Source organism: Acomys minous (assembly GCF_964271855.1).
Source record: "Acomys minous genome assembly, chromosome: 5".
Lineage (NCBI taxonomy): Eukaryota > Metazoa > Chordata > Mammalia > Rodentia > Muridae > Acomys > Acomys minous.
In genome coordinates, this window is record NC_140494.1 from 72,813,196 (window position 1) to 72,829,753 (window position 16,558).

At 43.1% G+C, this 16,558-nt stretch overlaps 1 protein-coding gene across 2 annotated transcripts in view; it reads right to left on the reverse strand.

Moving 5' to 3' along the window:
• ARHGAP42 (Rho GTPase activating protein 42) overlaps positions 1-16,558 on the reverse strand; it is a 234,145-nt gene that overhangs the window by 12,147 nt on the left and 205,440 nt on the right. For both annotated transcript variants that reach the window (XM_084783140.1, XM_084783139.1), the window contains 8 exons: positions 15,135-15,174; positions 9,555-9,617; positions 8,336-8,410; positions 7,530-7,614; positions 6,734-6,792; positions 3,482-3,587; positions 1,654-1,813; positions 15-159 (listed from right to left, as the gene is read on the reverse strand). In XM_084783140.1, coding sequence (XP_084639266.1) covers positions 15-159; positions 1,654-1,813; positions 3,482-3,587; positions 6,734-6,792; positions 7,530-7,614; positions 8,336-8,410; positions 9,555-9,617; positions 15,135-15,174 — 733 coding nt within the window. The remainder of the gene's footprint in view (positions 1-14; positions 160-1,653; positions 1,814-3,481; positions 3,588-6,733; positions 6,793-7,529; positions 7,615-8,335; positions 8,411-9,554; positions 9,618-15,134; positions 15,175-16,558) is intronic.

A 16,558-nucleotide genomic window follows, 5' to 3' on the forward strand; every position in this document is an offset into this window, starting at 1 on the left:
GGTGGGCAACTTACTATCGGGCTCCGCCAGGCATGGCGTGTACCTCCCTCGGGGCTTCCGAGAGCCTGTGGACAGGCAGATGGCACGGGTCCTTCGGGATCCGGATCGAGACTGAGGCTGAGGAAGAGGGATGTTTGGGTCTGGGGCAGTATGAAAAATCTATAGAGAAGAAAAATGGACTCAGGTCAATAAAAACTGAAACCGCCCCGTGCATCCACATAATAGAAGCTCTAACAGCCCTAAAAAGAAGGTCAGGAGCTCAGGAGATGCTTAACACAAAAACTGTTGCCTTCCTTTGCATCTACTGAATAAGACGTCTAGGTTGAGTGGAGAGTGGGGTCTGACTTTCACATGAACTCTGGTGCCCCATTTTTCACCACGTCCCCTTGATGGGGAGACCTGGTGGCACTCAGAGAAAGGATAGCAGGCTACCAAGAAGAGACCTGATACCCTATGAGCATATCAGGGGGAGGAGGTCCCCCTCAGTCACAAACATAGGGAAGGGGAGTAGGGGGGAGGGAGGGAGGAATGAGAAGATACAAGGGATGGGATAGCAATTGAGATGTAATATGAATAAATTAATAAAATATATTTTTAAAAAGGAAAAGGAAACTCCTTGAGCAAAAAAAAAAAAAAATGTCTGGGTTTTCCATCTTTGCTGTTACCCACAGCTTATGGTGACAAGGAGATCTGATAACTTAAGAAACCGGTCCAAAATGAGCAACTGCCTACAGTGAGAAACTGCTTCTTCCTACTGCAGTGTTTCTCTTCTGTTTTCATCTTAGGAAAGTGTGACGCAGAGGGAAGCTTGGTTCTCTGTGGCTTCCCGTGGGGGCAGCCCCTTGCAATGCAGGGGGAGATCTTGAGATGCTGAGGGGTCCCTGGCTGTCAAGGAGACAGAGGTAGCTGTAGGAAGTAGGATGAGCAGAGCTACGGGACTGTAGCTTGAAGCCTTAGGCAGTGACTGAGGCCGTTATTGTGTGGACGCTGGGGAGGAAAAGGATGGAGTCATTCTCTCAGAACCAAATCAGACTGGATAGTCCAAATTTGCTTAAGAGGCTGCCTAGTTCAGCGTTCACAACGTCCCATTTCCATAGTTAGGTCAAGAATTTACACTTTTAAGGAAAACCTTCTTAAGGCAGGCTTCACGATCTGAGATTCCACTTTCTGACCATCCCCCTCCCCTCATTTTGAGATAGCCTCTTGCACATAGGCCAAATGAACTTCAAATTCAAGACCATGGCTCTGATTCTTAAGGGCTGAGATGAGAGACATGTACTATTATGTCTGTCCTCATTTTTTCTTTTATTAGAAATATTGGAATTACTACAAAGATAGCACTCTAATTGCAGAGAGATAGAAAAAGTTAAAGAGAGAAGGCTAAGTCATCCTCAAACACAAACGATGCTACGATCAGTACTTTCTGAATCTGAGCAGGAAGCTGAGAACGACCCACCAAAGAAGGAAACGTCAGAGAGTCCTGGTTGGAGACGAATTAGGCTCCTCTCTGGACTCTAAAACACGGAATAAATAAGTGTCAACAGGAACCCAAGTCCCTGTAGAGAAGTGACTTAGGAAGCTGACGAAGATCTCGGGTCACAATGATGACTGTCCCTACAGCGGAGTTGGCAGTGTGCGGGGGACCTCGGCTACCTTCTCGTAGTGCTCAATCAAGATCTCCACCACTATGTTCTGAAACTTGATGTTCATCATGGCAGCCACAGTCTCCTCCTGCGCTCTCATCAGGGTTGGACCAAAAATGACGCCGAGATTCGAGATGGTCATGAGATTTTGTTGGCTATGTAGTGATACTCTAAAAATAAAGAACACAAACTCAAAATGTAAAGTTTCGATAGTAAGTAAATGTTCTTGTCTATTAAACTTGTATATATATATATATATATATATATATATGCCACTAGAAGCCAGTTTCCCTGCTCAGTAATTGCCTATTCTCAATGGATATTAGTTTAAAAATGGATCAAAAAGGGAGAAAGTTATTTATAAGATTAATAATAAGTTACAGTACAGGTCACATTGCTATTTGGTAAACCTAGACTTATCCTCCATATCCTACTGTATTTTTGCACTTCTTATTGAGCCTCCTATCTCTTCTTCTTCCTAGGCTCCAAACAGAGGAAAATGACAAGTGTTTAAGAAGATGGAAATAATTACTTTCACCTAATCATGATATATGATGTATTGTACTCATTGATTATCCTGTGACACAATGTGCTATGTCCAGGTCAACTAATGACTTAATGGGGAACTGTAAAGATGGATCAAAGGTTAAAAAGCTTCTGATATATAAACTTGATGGCCTGAGTTTGATCCCTGGGGCCCAAGTTGGGTGGAGAGAGACAAGATTCCTGAAAGATCTCCTCTGTCTCCACAGGTGCGCTGTGGCATGACCACACCATCCCTCACAACAATAAAGTGTGTGGTTTTAACAGTTTAAAGAAAGAACACAAGATAATAGTTCTAGACAAATAAAGCTGATAGCTATAAAGGCTAAATTACTGAAGAAAAGAAATATTAGTGGTTGTTGTTGTTGTTTATCTGTTTATTTTTCCTGAATTAGATTCAATTTCCCTAGAAAAATATTCAACTATTATATTCAAAATATAAGACACTATATTACTTAGATCCAGTTCTTAATTAGCTTCATACACATTCTACTTTGTTTGAAAATTTTGGTGACAGAAACCTAGTATCCCACACACTCAGGAAGCTGAGACAAGGAAATGTGAGGTTCATGCTCTATCACTGTGTTATATCACCAGGTCTATACACTGTACTTTATCAACACAGAGGGTGAGTCATGCCTATGATACAAATAAAGCCATCTACTATCTATCATATATATATATATATATATATATATATATATATATATATATATCTACCATCTGTCCATCCTTTATCTACATCTATCCGTTTATCTATCTATCATTATCTATGATCTATCTATCTATCGATCGATCTATCTATCTATCTATCATCTACTTACCCATCAACCTGCAGACCTACCTACCTGCTTACCTGAAATCAGAAAATCTTCAAGAAAACTTGTGAACCCCAAGGCACAGCCTACAGTGTTAGTGTGACCTGAGGGAACTTGTTGACCTTAGTAGTATGTAGCCCTGGTCTTCAAACTCACTGTAGTAGCACACTTAAAAGAACTGGAAAAGCTATAAGATAATATACACTCCTTTGTATATTTCCAAACTGATATGAAATATTTGATCACTAGTTTTAACAGTCACCAAGGATACAATTATTAACATATTGGAGACATATTTGTTGACACAGAGACAAACACTTATCTTAAAAACAAAGTGCACAATGTTTTCTAAAGCTCACTGAAGGGAGTCTGATTACAACAGCAACCATAAAACAACATTGTTTGTTTTTAAAAGGCATGAAAAATCTTAACAAGATCAGTAAGTCATTATATGAACAATGTGAGCTGCAGAATTACTTGAGCAGGTGTTTTATCAAGATGTCCAGCATCTCTCTGTTTTTCTCTGGCAATTTGTGCACCAGTGCATGTACAGCCTCCACTCTGTAGTTTTGGTCGTCTGACTCTGTTATGTAAAAAAGGTTGCAGATGTTAATAGTATTCAAACCTGTAATGTAAACATTAGCCATGTGACCATCATACCCAGTCCTTCCACTCATGCCTTAAAGTGTTGCTTCAGATGTTCTTACTAACCACATCTTTTAGGCTAAGAAATGTTACGTGAACTTGTCCACATGCCATAAGGTTAGGAAGTAGGGAAACCAAATGCATAGTTTTGGGGCTTGCTCCTCCTCACTGAACTATATAGTTCTTACCTAAGTCATTACCTGCTTGAGTTTAGCCACCAGAGACAAGACTTTCAGAAATGTGATACACATGTGTATACATGTATACATATATGCACACACACATATGGAAAATGTGAATTATAGATATTAATATAGATTACCTAGTTTGTTAGCTGTTATAATTCCCATTTCTACATAGAAACATGCCAGATCTCTAACCCTTTGGGACCAGAGGGAGCCAGAGCTCCACTTCTCATTTCATAGTCAAAGAAAAAATTCGGTGTGATTATGGTGGTTTGAAGGAAAATAACTCCCATAGGCCCATAGAGGGTGGCACCATTAGGAGGTGGGGCCTTATTGGAGTAGGTATGGCTTTGTTGGAGGAAGCATGTAATTGAGGGTGGGCTTTGAGGTTGCACATGCTCAGTCCAGGCCCAGTGTCACTCTGTCTTCCTGCCCATCCGGATGTAGAACTCTCAGTTACCTCTCCAGCACCATGTCTGCCTTTGTGCCACCATGCTTCCTGCCATGATGACAGTGTAAGGCAGCTCCAGTTACACGGTTTCCTTTATAAGAGTTGTCATGATGTCTGTTCACAGCAAAAGAAACCATAACTAAGACAATGACATTCCTGAAGTGTGGACACTATATACACGGGCACTCACAGGACACTGGGAAATCTGAAATTTGAGAAATTACTTCAGCAAGCCCGCTCCTACCCGACTAAAGCTTGGGCACAACCTGCCTGTAACATTTCAGAACGAGCTGCCATTTCCCTGTTTTCAGGAACGAGTCTGAGCATAGCATAAGAGCCCAGCTATTGAAGGCCTTTCTCAAACTTCTTAAGTTACATGGAAGGAAAGAACCTGGCTCGGGCTAATCTGAGGACACTCTAAGTGGGTGGACTGGAGATGCCAAGACTGACCTACCTGTGCCGAGTGTGGAGTGTGTGAAGGTAAGAAGATTCAGAACAAGGACTCAGGGGAACCGAGTGAGAATGGCTACAAGTTCAAGGCAGGGATGGGCTCCCAGCTTAAGGCTTAAGGCAGGGATGGGCTCCCAGCTTAAGGCAGGGATGGGCTCCCAGCTTAAGCTGCTGCAGTGTGAGACCTTGTCACAACACACAACAACAAAACCCTACTGATCAACCCACCCAACCAAATAAAAACGTATGAAGAAAAAACTATCACTGTCCAACTTGACAGATCCACGGCTCAGCTTCGCCCTCCCTTCCCGGGAGCTCTAGCAATTCAGTGATGCTCCCCTTCTTACTGAGGTTTGTTAAAAGAGACTTGACTCAGATTAATCTAAATTCATTAGACAACCAAAAGTTAATAGTGAGCAAACCATTGCCTAACACCAAACATGAATTCATGCATCTAACACGATATTTTAAACATCGGGTTGCTCAATCACGCTTTTCAAAGACTTAAGTAAAGAAAACTTCGCACCTAAAACTTGTATCAACACAGTTTTGGCTTAATTTTAGACAGTGGCTCAAATATCACTTGATATGAAGTAAAATCTCTGAGTTCGGAGTCTAAAACCAAAATAGCATCAGTGGTGCATAGCTTATAGTCCTGGCTGGGACCGTACACTGGTGTCTTAGACAACAACGCCCAGCTTACAGGCCTGGCTGGAACCACACAGTAGTGTCATAGACACCTCATTTACCCACTCCAGGTCCTGAGTGGCTCATCAGCAAAATGAATCCTACTCCTTGGGTCCTGTTCATTCTGCAAAGATGTGCTCATATGAACACCACGTTGAATGGAGACCATTCAGAGAAAAGCTTAGAAAGGTGTGGTGTTAGCACGTAGCCAAGCCATGACTGCTGAACTGAAAACCCAGTGACCTGTATTACCTGACACTTCTATCATCAGACAACTCTTCTAGGGCATTTCAACGCCTGGCAGTAAATGAAGGCCACTGGCTCAAGGGGTTTTGTTTTGTTTTTGACTGTGAAACATGAAGAATACCCTTCAGCGGCCGTCACACCTCATACGTGTTTAGCAATGAAATGCCAACTCATGCTCATCATGCAGGTCCCTCTAATTCACATGGTGGAGACTGACCAGACACCAAGGTGGCAGTCTCCTCCCAATAGCTAGAAACCTAACTCAGGCTATGATCTCCCTGTCTTCCAGCTGCCGACTCTTAATTTTCCAATTAAATCCACAGCAGCCAATGGCATAAACAAATGATGCAGATCTGGGGTTATGGCGAGTAACATCAAGGGGGAGGGAGTTAACAGAAGAATTTGTACTGGTCTTTAATATGTGGCTGTGGGGTTCTTTTTGGCTTAGGATTATAGTATGTAAGTGTGAACACTGACATAACTTCCTGCATGTATTTGTTATGCTGAGTATAGCCATACAGTTGTTGCCGAGGGGCTAGGGAAGTGTTTAAGTGCTTAAATACTTATGGCTCCTGCAGGGGGCCTGGGTTTAGTTACCAGCACCCATATCAGAAAGCTACAACAGCCTGTAACTCAAGATACAAGGGATCCAGTGTCCTCTGGACTTTGAGGGCATACACATGATATGCATTAATTCATGAAGGCATCCCAATAAATAAAAATACATAAAATTTACATTTTTTGTCACAGAAAATATGTTTAGTCACTCAAATAAGGAATTAGAATTCCTCACAGCTTTTTCTAATCACATCACATTGTCACCTCAATAACAATGGGTTTGGAGAGTAGTGATGGTGGTCATAGTTTCTCTTATTAAAGGAGAAAATATTTAGCTTACCAAGTAATTTTTACTGCCTTGAAAACCACAATGGAAGCTATGAAATACCATATTGGCAACATTCTTAAGCAGAATATGAAAAATATGGGGGAGATTTAAACATAAATGTGTAAGTAACAGACACTGAAACTGCCTCTGTTGCATGCCCTGGGTGCAAGCATACTTACTGACAGCAATGATGAAATCCTTGTGCAATTTGTAAGTCATCAGTGGTTCTGCAAGGCACCTACAAAAGAGGAGCAAAGACCAGCTGAAACTAGGGAAAGTTTTGTCTCTCTTCATCTCTAGGTCTTCTTTTAAAATGCTGGGATTGTTCTTTGCCGTCAAAGACGAAGCAATGACTAACAAAATAATTGGCTAGTTGAGTAGTTCGACAAAGTCCTAGAAGAGGGCTCCAGACAGGGCTAAATGACAGGTGTCAGACTCCCAGTGTCCCGAGCACTCTTGTCACAGCTGTATGAAAAAGGATGTTACATTGGCAGAGTGTCTGCCTAGCATGCACAACATGCTGAACGGGTCCCTCGTACCATGCACCCCGGAGTGGTAGTGTACACCTGTGTGCACCTAGCACTCATCAGAGATTCCTAGGCATGCCCAGCCATGCAGTGAGTTGAAGGACAGTCAGGGCCACAAGAGACCCTGCTGTCTCACAAACAAAAAAACAAAAAACAAAAACATGAGTGCTGTAACTTAAAATTTTATTTCATTTCAATATATTTAAAAACATACTCAAAGTCCCACGTATACAAGGACACAAAAAGAGTAAGACAGGATTTACAAAATGGCGCAGTTTCTAAACTACCATCAGAAAATGCACGTACAAGTCCTGAATGTGTAAGTGGCCCCAGTGTTGCTTCCCAAGAAATGAAGCCTCTGTATGTGGATTCCACGTCATCAGGAGGTGGCTTCCCAAGGGAGAGGAGAGCATTCATGGCCAGAATCCCCATACTAAACCTTCCTCACCTGAGGTAGTTTTTCAGCCCACTTGTTATAGTCTTATTGTCCCACAGCTCAATATCAATGTCCATATCAGGAGGGGACTTGGGAGCTGGAAAGAATAAAATCGAAATGTTTAAACTACAATTCAAAACATTACCTGTGCAACAACGAGAATGCATTCCGACGCAAGCGGGTCAAAGGGGCAGGGCAGGGGGGTGGGGTTCCCTTCTTAGGACTCCGATCTGTCGAGGTCACTGTGGGAAAGTTGCCCTTGTGGTCTGGGTGGAAGCTCACGCTGCTTCTTATCTCAAACACACTGTGTAGCATTATGGTCTCTCGAATCAATTTCTTGCTAATGGCTGACAGGATAGGGGCGTGCTCCTAAGTGCTTGGAGTGGGCCTCAGTTTAAAAATGGAGAAGGAAGGGACACAGAGAAGCTAAGCAAATGACAAGATGGCAGAAAGCTTTTAAATGTTGCAGCTGGGATTCCAAGCCAGGAAACAGTGGAGAACTACAGAGGGCATCTACTCAGTAGCTTACACAGGGCACTTGAAAGAGTCCAGCTTCACAAAAGTGCCACCCATCCATTACAGCTCAACATTTAAAACTGAATAAAGAAACTAATGGTTTAGCAGAGGCGTAAAATGTGGATTCTTATATGCAAGGTCTGAGGTTCAGGCAGCAGCACCACCCCCATCCCAAAACAAACTTTCAATTTGATGTAAAATTTAATGAAGATAAGAAATCAGATATGCTTCAGAGGACGTGAGCCGGATTACCTGTACAAATATCCAAAAGCAATGGCACCTTAGTTTCATCTAAAACTTACAGAATGTGGTGTTCATGAGCTTCTGAACCTTGGAGTTCACGCCTCCTATTCGGTACAGGCCTAAAATGGTGATGCCTAATGGGAGAAAAATCACAAGAGAATGGCTTAAGGATCTTCTCAGGCACAGAATCTAGAAATCCAGACATGTGGCCATCTGAAAGCTTCTTAGCCAGCTTTGTAGGGGCATCTTTGCCATCCTGCCCAGGGCACCCCAACACAGTTATCTCAGAGTACACACTGAACAGTGATTAAAGTCTTTCATGATCTTCAAAGTCCTAAAGCAAAGCTGCCCATTCACCAATCTCTGAACATAAAAATGTACCAAAAATGGAAGACTAGTATTTCTTGTCTATTTCTTCCAAGCGAGAGAGTTCTTTCTGTCACTTCTATCTTTATTTCAAAGGCAAGGGGAGCAGATTGAGAGATTAAAAGGATTCTCCTTCATCCCTTAAAACTTGCAAACATATTTTGAACGCAAGCTCAAAGAACTCCGAAGCACAACAGGACTTTTGCTTTGAGCAAGTGTCTCAGGAAGTAAAAGCGTGTAACCTCAATCTGGGGGCAGTTTCAAGAGGGCGTGATTTATTCCCACAGGGGACACTGAGGGGCACCAAGAGTGGGGCAGCCATTCGAGTCATGCGGGTGGAGAATGGGAGGCAGGCAATGAGTATAGTCCTCCTAGGATCTTGCCTCCAGGGTCTGAGAAACTGAAAGAGCTTGCAATGATAAATAGTATTTGGCCCTGCAGCAAGAAGTAAGCAGGGTGACATGTTTGAAAAAGCTATAAAAGAAGTAGTGCATGGGTTGGAGAGATGGCTCAATGGTGACGAGCACTGGCTGCTCTTGTAGGAACCAGGTTCAGTTCTCAGCACCCACGGAATGGCTTACAATCATCCGTAAGTCCAGTTTCAGGGGATCCAATGTCCTCTACTTGCCTCTTTGGGCACCAGGAATGCATACAGTGCACATATATACATTCAGGCATTCACACACACACACACACACACACACACACACACACACACACACACACACACACCAAACTAAATATTTAAAAGAAAGAGTATAATTCAATTGAAATTACAGCTGGCTGTATATTCACACAGTTTAAATTTATATCATTGTCAAAAGTATTTCTGTTTTCATGACCCAAAGCTCCCTTTCCTTTCTAACTGAGAGGTTTGCGTGGAAGCCATACCGCACCCATGTGCACACTCACCTCTTGTTTCCACAGCTTGAATGCATTTTCTCACGAAGTTGAACCCTGCTTCATTTAAGTACACTGCAGGTGAGAGACAGACTGATTAAGATCGGATGTGGAGCTGTATTTCCACCTTTCCCTGGCCCTACGTCCTCATGGATTACCCGCACGCACTGCGGTTGTTACTGTGTTGATCAGACATGTTAACACAGCAGGGAGACTCCAGGTCCTTCACCAAGCTGCACACTAGGAAGCGTGGGCCCTCTGTGCTGTGAGGCCCTCCATTTTCCCTAAAGGCAGCATTCCCCACCGCTGTGTCAGCACTTACACTGAGTGGAAAGTGATCCTAAGGCCTTTCCCAGACTCATTCTTTCCTGTGTGGCCATCACAGATCATGAGGCTCTTAGCATAATTCCTCAGGTTGAGGAAAATTCTGCTTGTCTTCGCCATTGTGTCTAGTGTTCTGTTTCATTGAGGAGTCTGTGTTTCAAGCCCAAGGCTCTGAAACTCAAGCTTTAAACTCAGGGTAACTAAGACATGCTCAGTCCTTGCACAGGACCTGAGTCTGTGTGCAGGACCTGAGTCTGTGTACAAGATCTGAGTCTGTGTGTAGGACCTGAGTCTGTGTGCAGGACCTGAGTCTGTGTGTAGGACCTGAGTCTGTGTGCAGGACCTGAGTCTGTGTGCAGGACCTGAGTCTGTGTGCAGACCTGAGTCTGTGTGCAGGAGTTGAGTCTGTGTGCAGGACCTGAATCTTTGTACAGGATCTGAGTCTGTGTGTAGGAGTTGAGTCTGTGTGTAGGAGTTGAGTCTGTGTGCAGGACCTGAGTCTGTGTGCAGGACCTGAATCTTTGTCCAGGATCTGAGTCTGTGTGCAGGAGTTGAGTCTGTGTGCAGGACCTGAGTCTGTGTGCAGGAGTTGAGTCTGTGTGCAGGACCTGAGTCTGTGTGCAGGACCTGAGTCTGTGTGATGGACCTGAGTCTATGTAATGGATCTGAGTCTGTGTGCAGGACCTGAGTCTGTGTGCAGGAGTTGAATCTGTGTGTAGGACCTGGGACCTGAGTCTGTGTGCAGGACCTGAGTCCCTGTGTCTGTGTGCAGGACCTTACCTACCCCCAGTTTTGAAGTAGAAAATAGCAAGTAATTTTCATTCTCTGCTAGACTTTCTTAAATCAGGCTTAGGGCTGAAGAAATGGTTCAATGGGTACAGGCACTTCCTGACAAACATGACCTGAATTTGATTGCTGAGACGCATAAGGAAGAACCAGGGAATCAATTCTCTGACTTTCACACAAGTGGTATGGCACGTGTGCCCACCAATACAGCCACAGAATCAATCAATCAATCAATCAATCAGTAGACACACCTGTCATCCCGGCGCTGAAGAGGCTAAAGATGGAGGATGGAGGGTTTAAGGCCATCTTGGGCTACACATGAGACTGCATTAAACCCAACACTAACAGCAATGATGAAACAAAACAGAAACAGGAGAGTCAAGGGAGAGGAAAACAAAAGAGCAAGAAGTGGTCAGGAATATCCACCCCTTACATCAATTCTATGGACAGAAAACAGAAAACATGCTCAAAACCAGAGAAGAAAGGCGATGCTTACTCTTTCAGTCAAATCGTGTTACTAGGGCATGGGGAGATGACAGTAGTAGGGTAAAGCAAGTCCTCAATAGTTCCTGCCTCACAAATATGTCTGTCAGATATAGTGGGCCAGCAGGCTGAAGATGATACTCCAATGTTATACAGAGGTTTGGATGACTGTTCAGGCAGCAAACTGTCTCTGTCATTTTCTCATTTGGGAAGCTGTTTACTCAGGTAATTACTTTTATTTTTTCTCAAGTCTCTGATGGAGTTGAAGACCAGACAGTTTAGTTTTACAATTAAGCTTAGTTGTTTAGGGGTTAAGATGTTTTTAGGTCTAGATAGAGGTTTTAGGTTGATAGAGATGAGATCTGATAGATATTGATTTACATTCAGAATTTTAGACTCACCAAGATAGATAGGAAATATGTTTTCTTCAAGGCTGCCAAATACAAATAGCCAAAACATTATGAATGTAACATTTATATAATTCCTGATTGTTTCATGGTTCTTCTTGCTGTATATAGTTTATTTTGTATATGTATAATAATACAAATGTATATGTAAAAAATAAGAAATATTAAAATAAAAAAGAAAGAGAAAAAAAACAAAAAGCAATTTGGACCCAGAGTGATGATTTGTTTCTTTAAACAGACATAGCTCAAGCATATAGTGGGGAAGGCTTAGCAGCCTAGGGGGCTGCTGAAGAGATAAATTGGACATTAAGAAATGTCCCTATGGCCTTATTATACTTCAATAAATCCCAGTGATCAAATGCAATATGCCACTGAACTGAATAGACTGCGCACCCTCTGGCTGCTGTTTATGCTGCCTTGTCCTTCATGCAGTAAGATCACGTTTCTTAGCATCTTGAAGGCTGGTTATGGCCATGTGGTCAACATTATCCAAGAGATGAAATAGGACTGATCCTATGCCACCTCCCAGAGGACTGAAGCTGTAGCCTGCCACGTTTTCTTGCCACTGGTATAAGAACAGCAAGACACAGAAGAAGCCTATTCTATGAAAAGGCACCGAAGACCTGTGTGGACACGCACCATGAACTGGATAAGAGTGCATGCTGCTGCAAGCCTCTGAGGGCTGAGGATCAGCTGTCACAAGGGCTTGGCCTGTTCTCTCATTTAATTGTGTGTAACATACGCACTTTTGCTATGATAACACAGACTCAAGAAAATAAATTCAGCCCCACCAAATTGGTATCCTTAGTGAGAAAACAAAATGCTCCCTTCGCAGTCATCTCTTGCCAGTTCACGTCTGCTGCAGAGATCTATTCGACATTGCGTCTACCAGAGCACTCACTCAGCACTCTCTGCTGCAGTGTAGCTTGCATCGCTTGTCCATAGTTTGTAAAATATAGTCTTGAGAAGTGTCAAATTTTAGGAAGTTCGTGTGATAGAAAATGAGCAGTGTTCTAAAGCTATGAGAGGACTATTGTATTGCTTTCATTAGTGCTACAAAAAATTCAACTAAAGTAGGGTTGTTGTTTTTAGTAGTCAAAAATTGAAAAGTCCTTACTCCTTAATTTCAGAAGAGACAGCCATGAAAATCTCTATTAATAAGTTAAAAAAAAACATAATTGAGGCGATATGCATGAACTGGGGAGGAGGCAGTGAGGAAAGCACTTGCCTGGGCAAGCTTGAAGTCTGAATCCTCGGAACCTACATGAGGTTAGGCTTGGTGGAATACACCTGTTCTCTTAGGACTCTGACAGTGAGACGGGAGCCACAGCAAGGTGATGGCCTGGGAGCCCAGGAGCTGGGTAGCCTGGTGTGCACAGCTGCAAACAAGAAGCCTTGTCTCTATTAAAGTACAATGGGGACCAAAACCGAGGTTGTTGTGTTCTGACGTGCACACAACGCAATGGCACGTGGGTACCACACTGACACACTGACAGTGTTTCTCCTAACTGTTCTTTGGTGGACGGCAAAGTACTTTTGGTGGGGTAGAAAGAAAGGGAACTTATCCTCCATGGTAGAAACATGGAGCTCTGGGTGGAGCTATGGCTGCTTCAGAACAGGTGACCAAGAAAAGCAACCAAATGCTGTTACGTTGTTCCCCCTTCTCCACCATGCCTGAGCCTGAGTGAGCACCTTCCTTGGTGGCTTCTGCAAGGGCTAGAGTGAATCTGCTAACAGGCACAGTCTGAGAACTCTCCCAAACGTCCCTGGGCCCCACCCCTACATGTCCTTGTTTTGGAGAAGACTATAAGAGATTTAGAATCCAGCTGCCACCAGATTCCCAGACACTGAAATCCTACAGTACCAAACAGCATTTGGCCTGATGATGGACTAACACAGTGCAGTCAATTAATTCAATCAAAAGTTAAGTGTAAGCATTTTCTCCCAATTGGAAACTGTTCAAGGCTAAAGATTTTTATTAAAATCCAAACGACATTTCCGTGAGACCAGTTAGCAGCGTGAAAACTGGTGATCTCAGCAGAATTCCAACAGCAGTGGGGACAAGAACAGCTTTCTGCAGCTAGCAAAGCTAGTCATCTCGACAGAATCTGGCATTTCTGATTAAGACATACAGATATCCAACCCCGTGCCATATGGGTTTTAGAGAGACAAAAAGGCATGAGCACATGTGTTAGTGGTCCTGATGCCCTCAGGACCTTTCTCTTCCTCTTCACTTGTTAGGCCCATGCAATCCATGTAAGCTAGGACTCCTGGCCACGGGAATAATAACACTGTTTGACCTTGGGAGGATGAAATGATGGACCAAGCCACCTAGGACACCGACAAGCCCAGTGATAAACTACCCAAGTAGTGCAAAGCTCAGGAGGAACACGGTTCACAGATGGCAGCTGCTTAGAATACGGAAAGGGTAATGTCTGTGTCACACTAGGAAGACCACACCCCAAGGCACACAAGGAGAAAGTCACCCAGAGAACAGCCAAACAGTAAAGCTGTCCAGAGAGTTTAAGGTTCCATTCCGCACCAGAACATCCATTGAAATGTAGCTCCGTTTCCATGCCAGGAATAAAACAGGTACATAACAGGATAACGTGGAATGCGCCACACAGGAGGATGTGAACTAAGCACCTCAGCTTCCTTAAGGCAGCGTCAGAGAAAACCTGGGACACATTGATTGCCCTTTCTCTTTGTTAAAGACCAAGATGGAGGTGTTGAGACAGTGCCATTATGTCAAGAAAGATAATTTTGTTTTCCTGAAAAATGAGTTCAGGTGACAAGGTGATGAGGAACTGCTGGCGAAGCTCTCTCCCGGTGGCCCCGTTCAAGGAGGCATTTCATCGTCATTTCACGTGGACAGCACGCTTAACCCCGAGGATAGCTACTACCTTCCAAGTGGATTTTCACAATATCTTATAGTCTCAAGAAGAGTGTATTATGTCCCATACCCACTAAAGCATTTATAGATTCAATACCCTACACCAGCTCTCTACGGGGTTTTTGTTGTTTCATTTTTCACATGGAGCTTTGTCCTAAGAACGATCAAACTTTCCTTTTCTAATGAATTGCACAACTTCACTTATAGCATGAAGAGCAAGTATGGAATCAAGGGTGACTGCAAAGCAAGGGACTTCTTCCTGCTTGGGCTGTGCAGGGTCTCCTGGCTCCACCAGCACAGCACAGCGCAGCCTCACGCACTAGCCTACGGCATGCGCTCTGCTCATGCAGGCGCAGCCTTGCTTACAGGCACGCTGTAATTTTCACTGTTTTGTCCCATGCTTCTCTATGGAGTTAGGAGTTTTCCCTGAGGCTGTGTTTGAGGGAATGGATCAAGCTGAGGAGGAGGGCACCAGCTAGAGCATACACAGAACTCATTTGCTCTTTCTCTTGCTTTCTCATTTCTCTTCAGGAAATGTTAACTGGCTTTATTTGTGGCTTACTCTGCAAGGCAAGTCCTCAGATAGCAGAAAAGCTTATTTCTGATTAAGTTTTAGTTTCTTTAAAAAAAATCTTAGTCAAGGCAAAATCTAAGAAGTGGTCATGCAAACATTTTAAAGGAAGAGGAAAAATGACTTACTTTCTTCTTTCTTGCTAATAATGGCCGGCAGCGTGTAAATCTAGAAAACAAAGGACATCGTTAGTTACTGCAGTTAAGGGCCATGCAGAAGATTGGCAAGGTGATGCTTACACTAAAACAAAACTTCAGGGCCTTGGATTAAGGTACAGCAACTGTTTTCAGGGTGCCACCATTTTTTAGCTTATCTGCTGACCCTTACTGTACCATCCTTGATGGTCCAGCCTGGCCTAAGTGCTGCCCTTCTCAGTCTGAGTCTCTTTCACTCTCTTTCCCAGCTTCTGCTTCAGCGCCTTCTCTTGGCAGTGTCTCCCAGAGCAGAATCCCTCTGACTTTGCACCTTCCTCAGTGAGCTGCATGGGCTCTGTTTTCCATGGGTACAGTCGTGATGGTGTTCCTGAGATCACAAATCATCCCACAACTCTTCTTCCTCTTCCTCTTCCTCTTCTTCTTCTTCTTCTTCTTCTTCTTCTTCTTCTTCAGATTTATTTATTTATTATTTATACATAATGATGCCTCATGTGTGCCTACACACCTGAAGAGGGCACCAGATCACATTATAGAAGATTGTGAGCTACCACATGGTTACTGGGAATTGAACTCAGGACCTTTGGAAGAACAGCCACTGCTCTTAACCTCTGAGCCATCTCTCAAGCCCCAGATCATGATTTGTTAACCATTTATAAAAAGTCTAAAAAAATTAAAAATATCTACCACTGACTGACATTTTTGATTGATTGACATTGTAAAAGACAATACAGTAGAAGAAGAAAGGAATCAACACAGAGCCAGTTTTTTAAATTATTTAATTAGGTTGGTAGACCTAAAAAACACATCCTTGTGTGCTTAGATGAGCCTCTAAACTTTAGAGTCTAAAACATACGCACAGTGCCTGTGCTCATCTGGCTGTGGCCTGGGAACAGGGTTGGGGGTGGGAGGGGGTTTTCAGGGTCTGCAGAACATACTAGTAGTGACATTGCTCAGGCAACCAGCTCAGACTGTTCTTGGATTCTCTGCCATCTGTAGAACCTTCTCTGGTGATGGGGTGGTGCCATCTATGTGCTCTCACTCTATGACTTAGGAACAGTGTTCAGTGTGAAAGCAAATCGTAATGAATAAGTTCTCTCTTTCCTACATAATCATCCCTGGTGTTTGCAAGTAAATTACCACACAGACGTCAACGTGACTATTACAAACATAAAATGTGACTGTCTCTTATTCACAGCTTTGTTAACTGCTGTTTTTTTTTTAAAGAGGCTTGGACCAAAGGATGGCTCCACACATATTCTAAATATGAAACCAATAAAATGAGGCGAGGAATGCAGCCATATTAATGATTATAAATATTTTAAAGTAATTTTAGAGTTGTACATTAGTCCTAGAAATGTTCCTGAAAAACAAATTACAAGTAGGAGTTATGGGCTAGT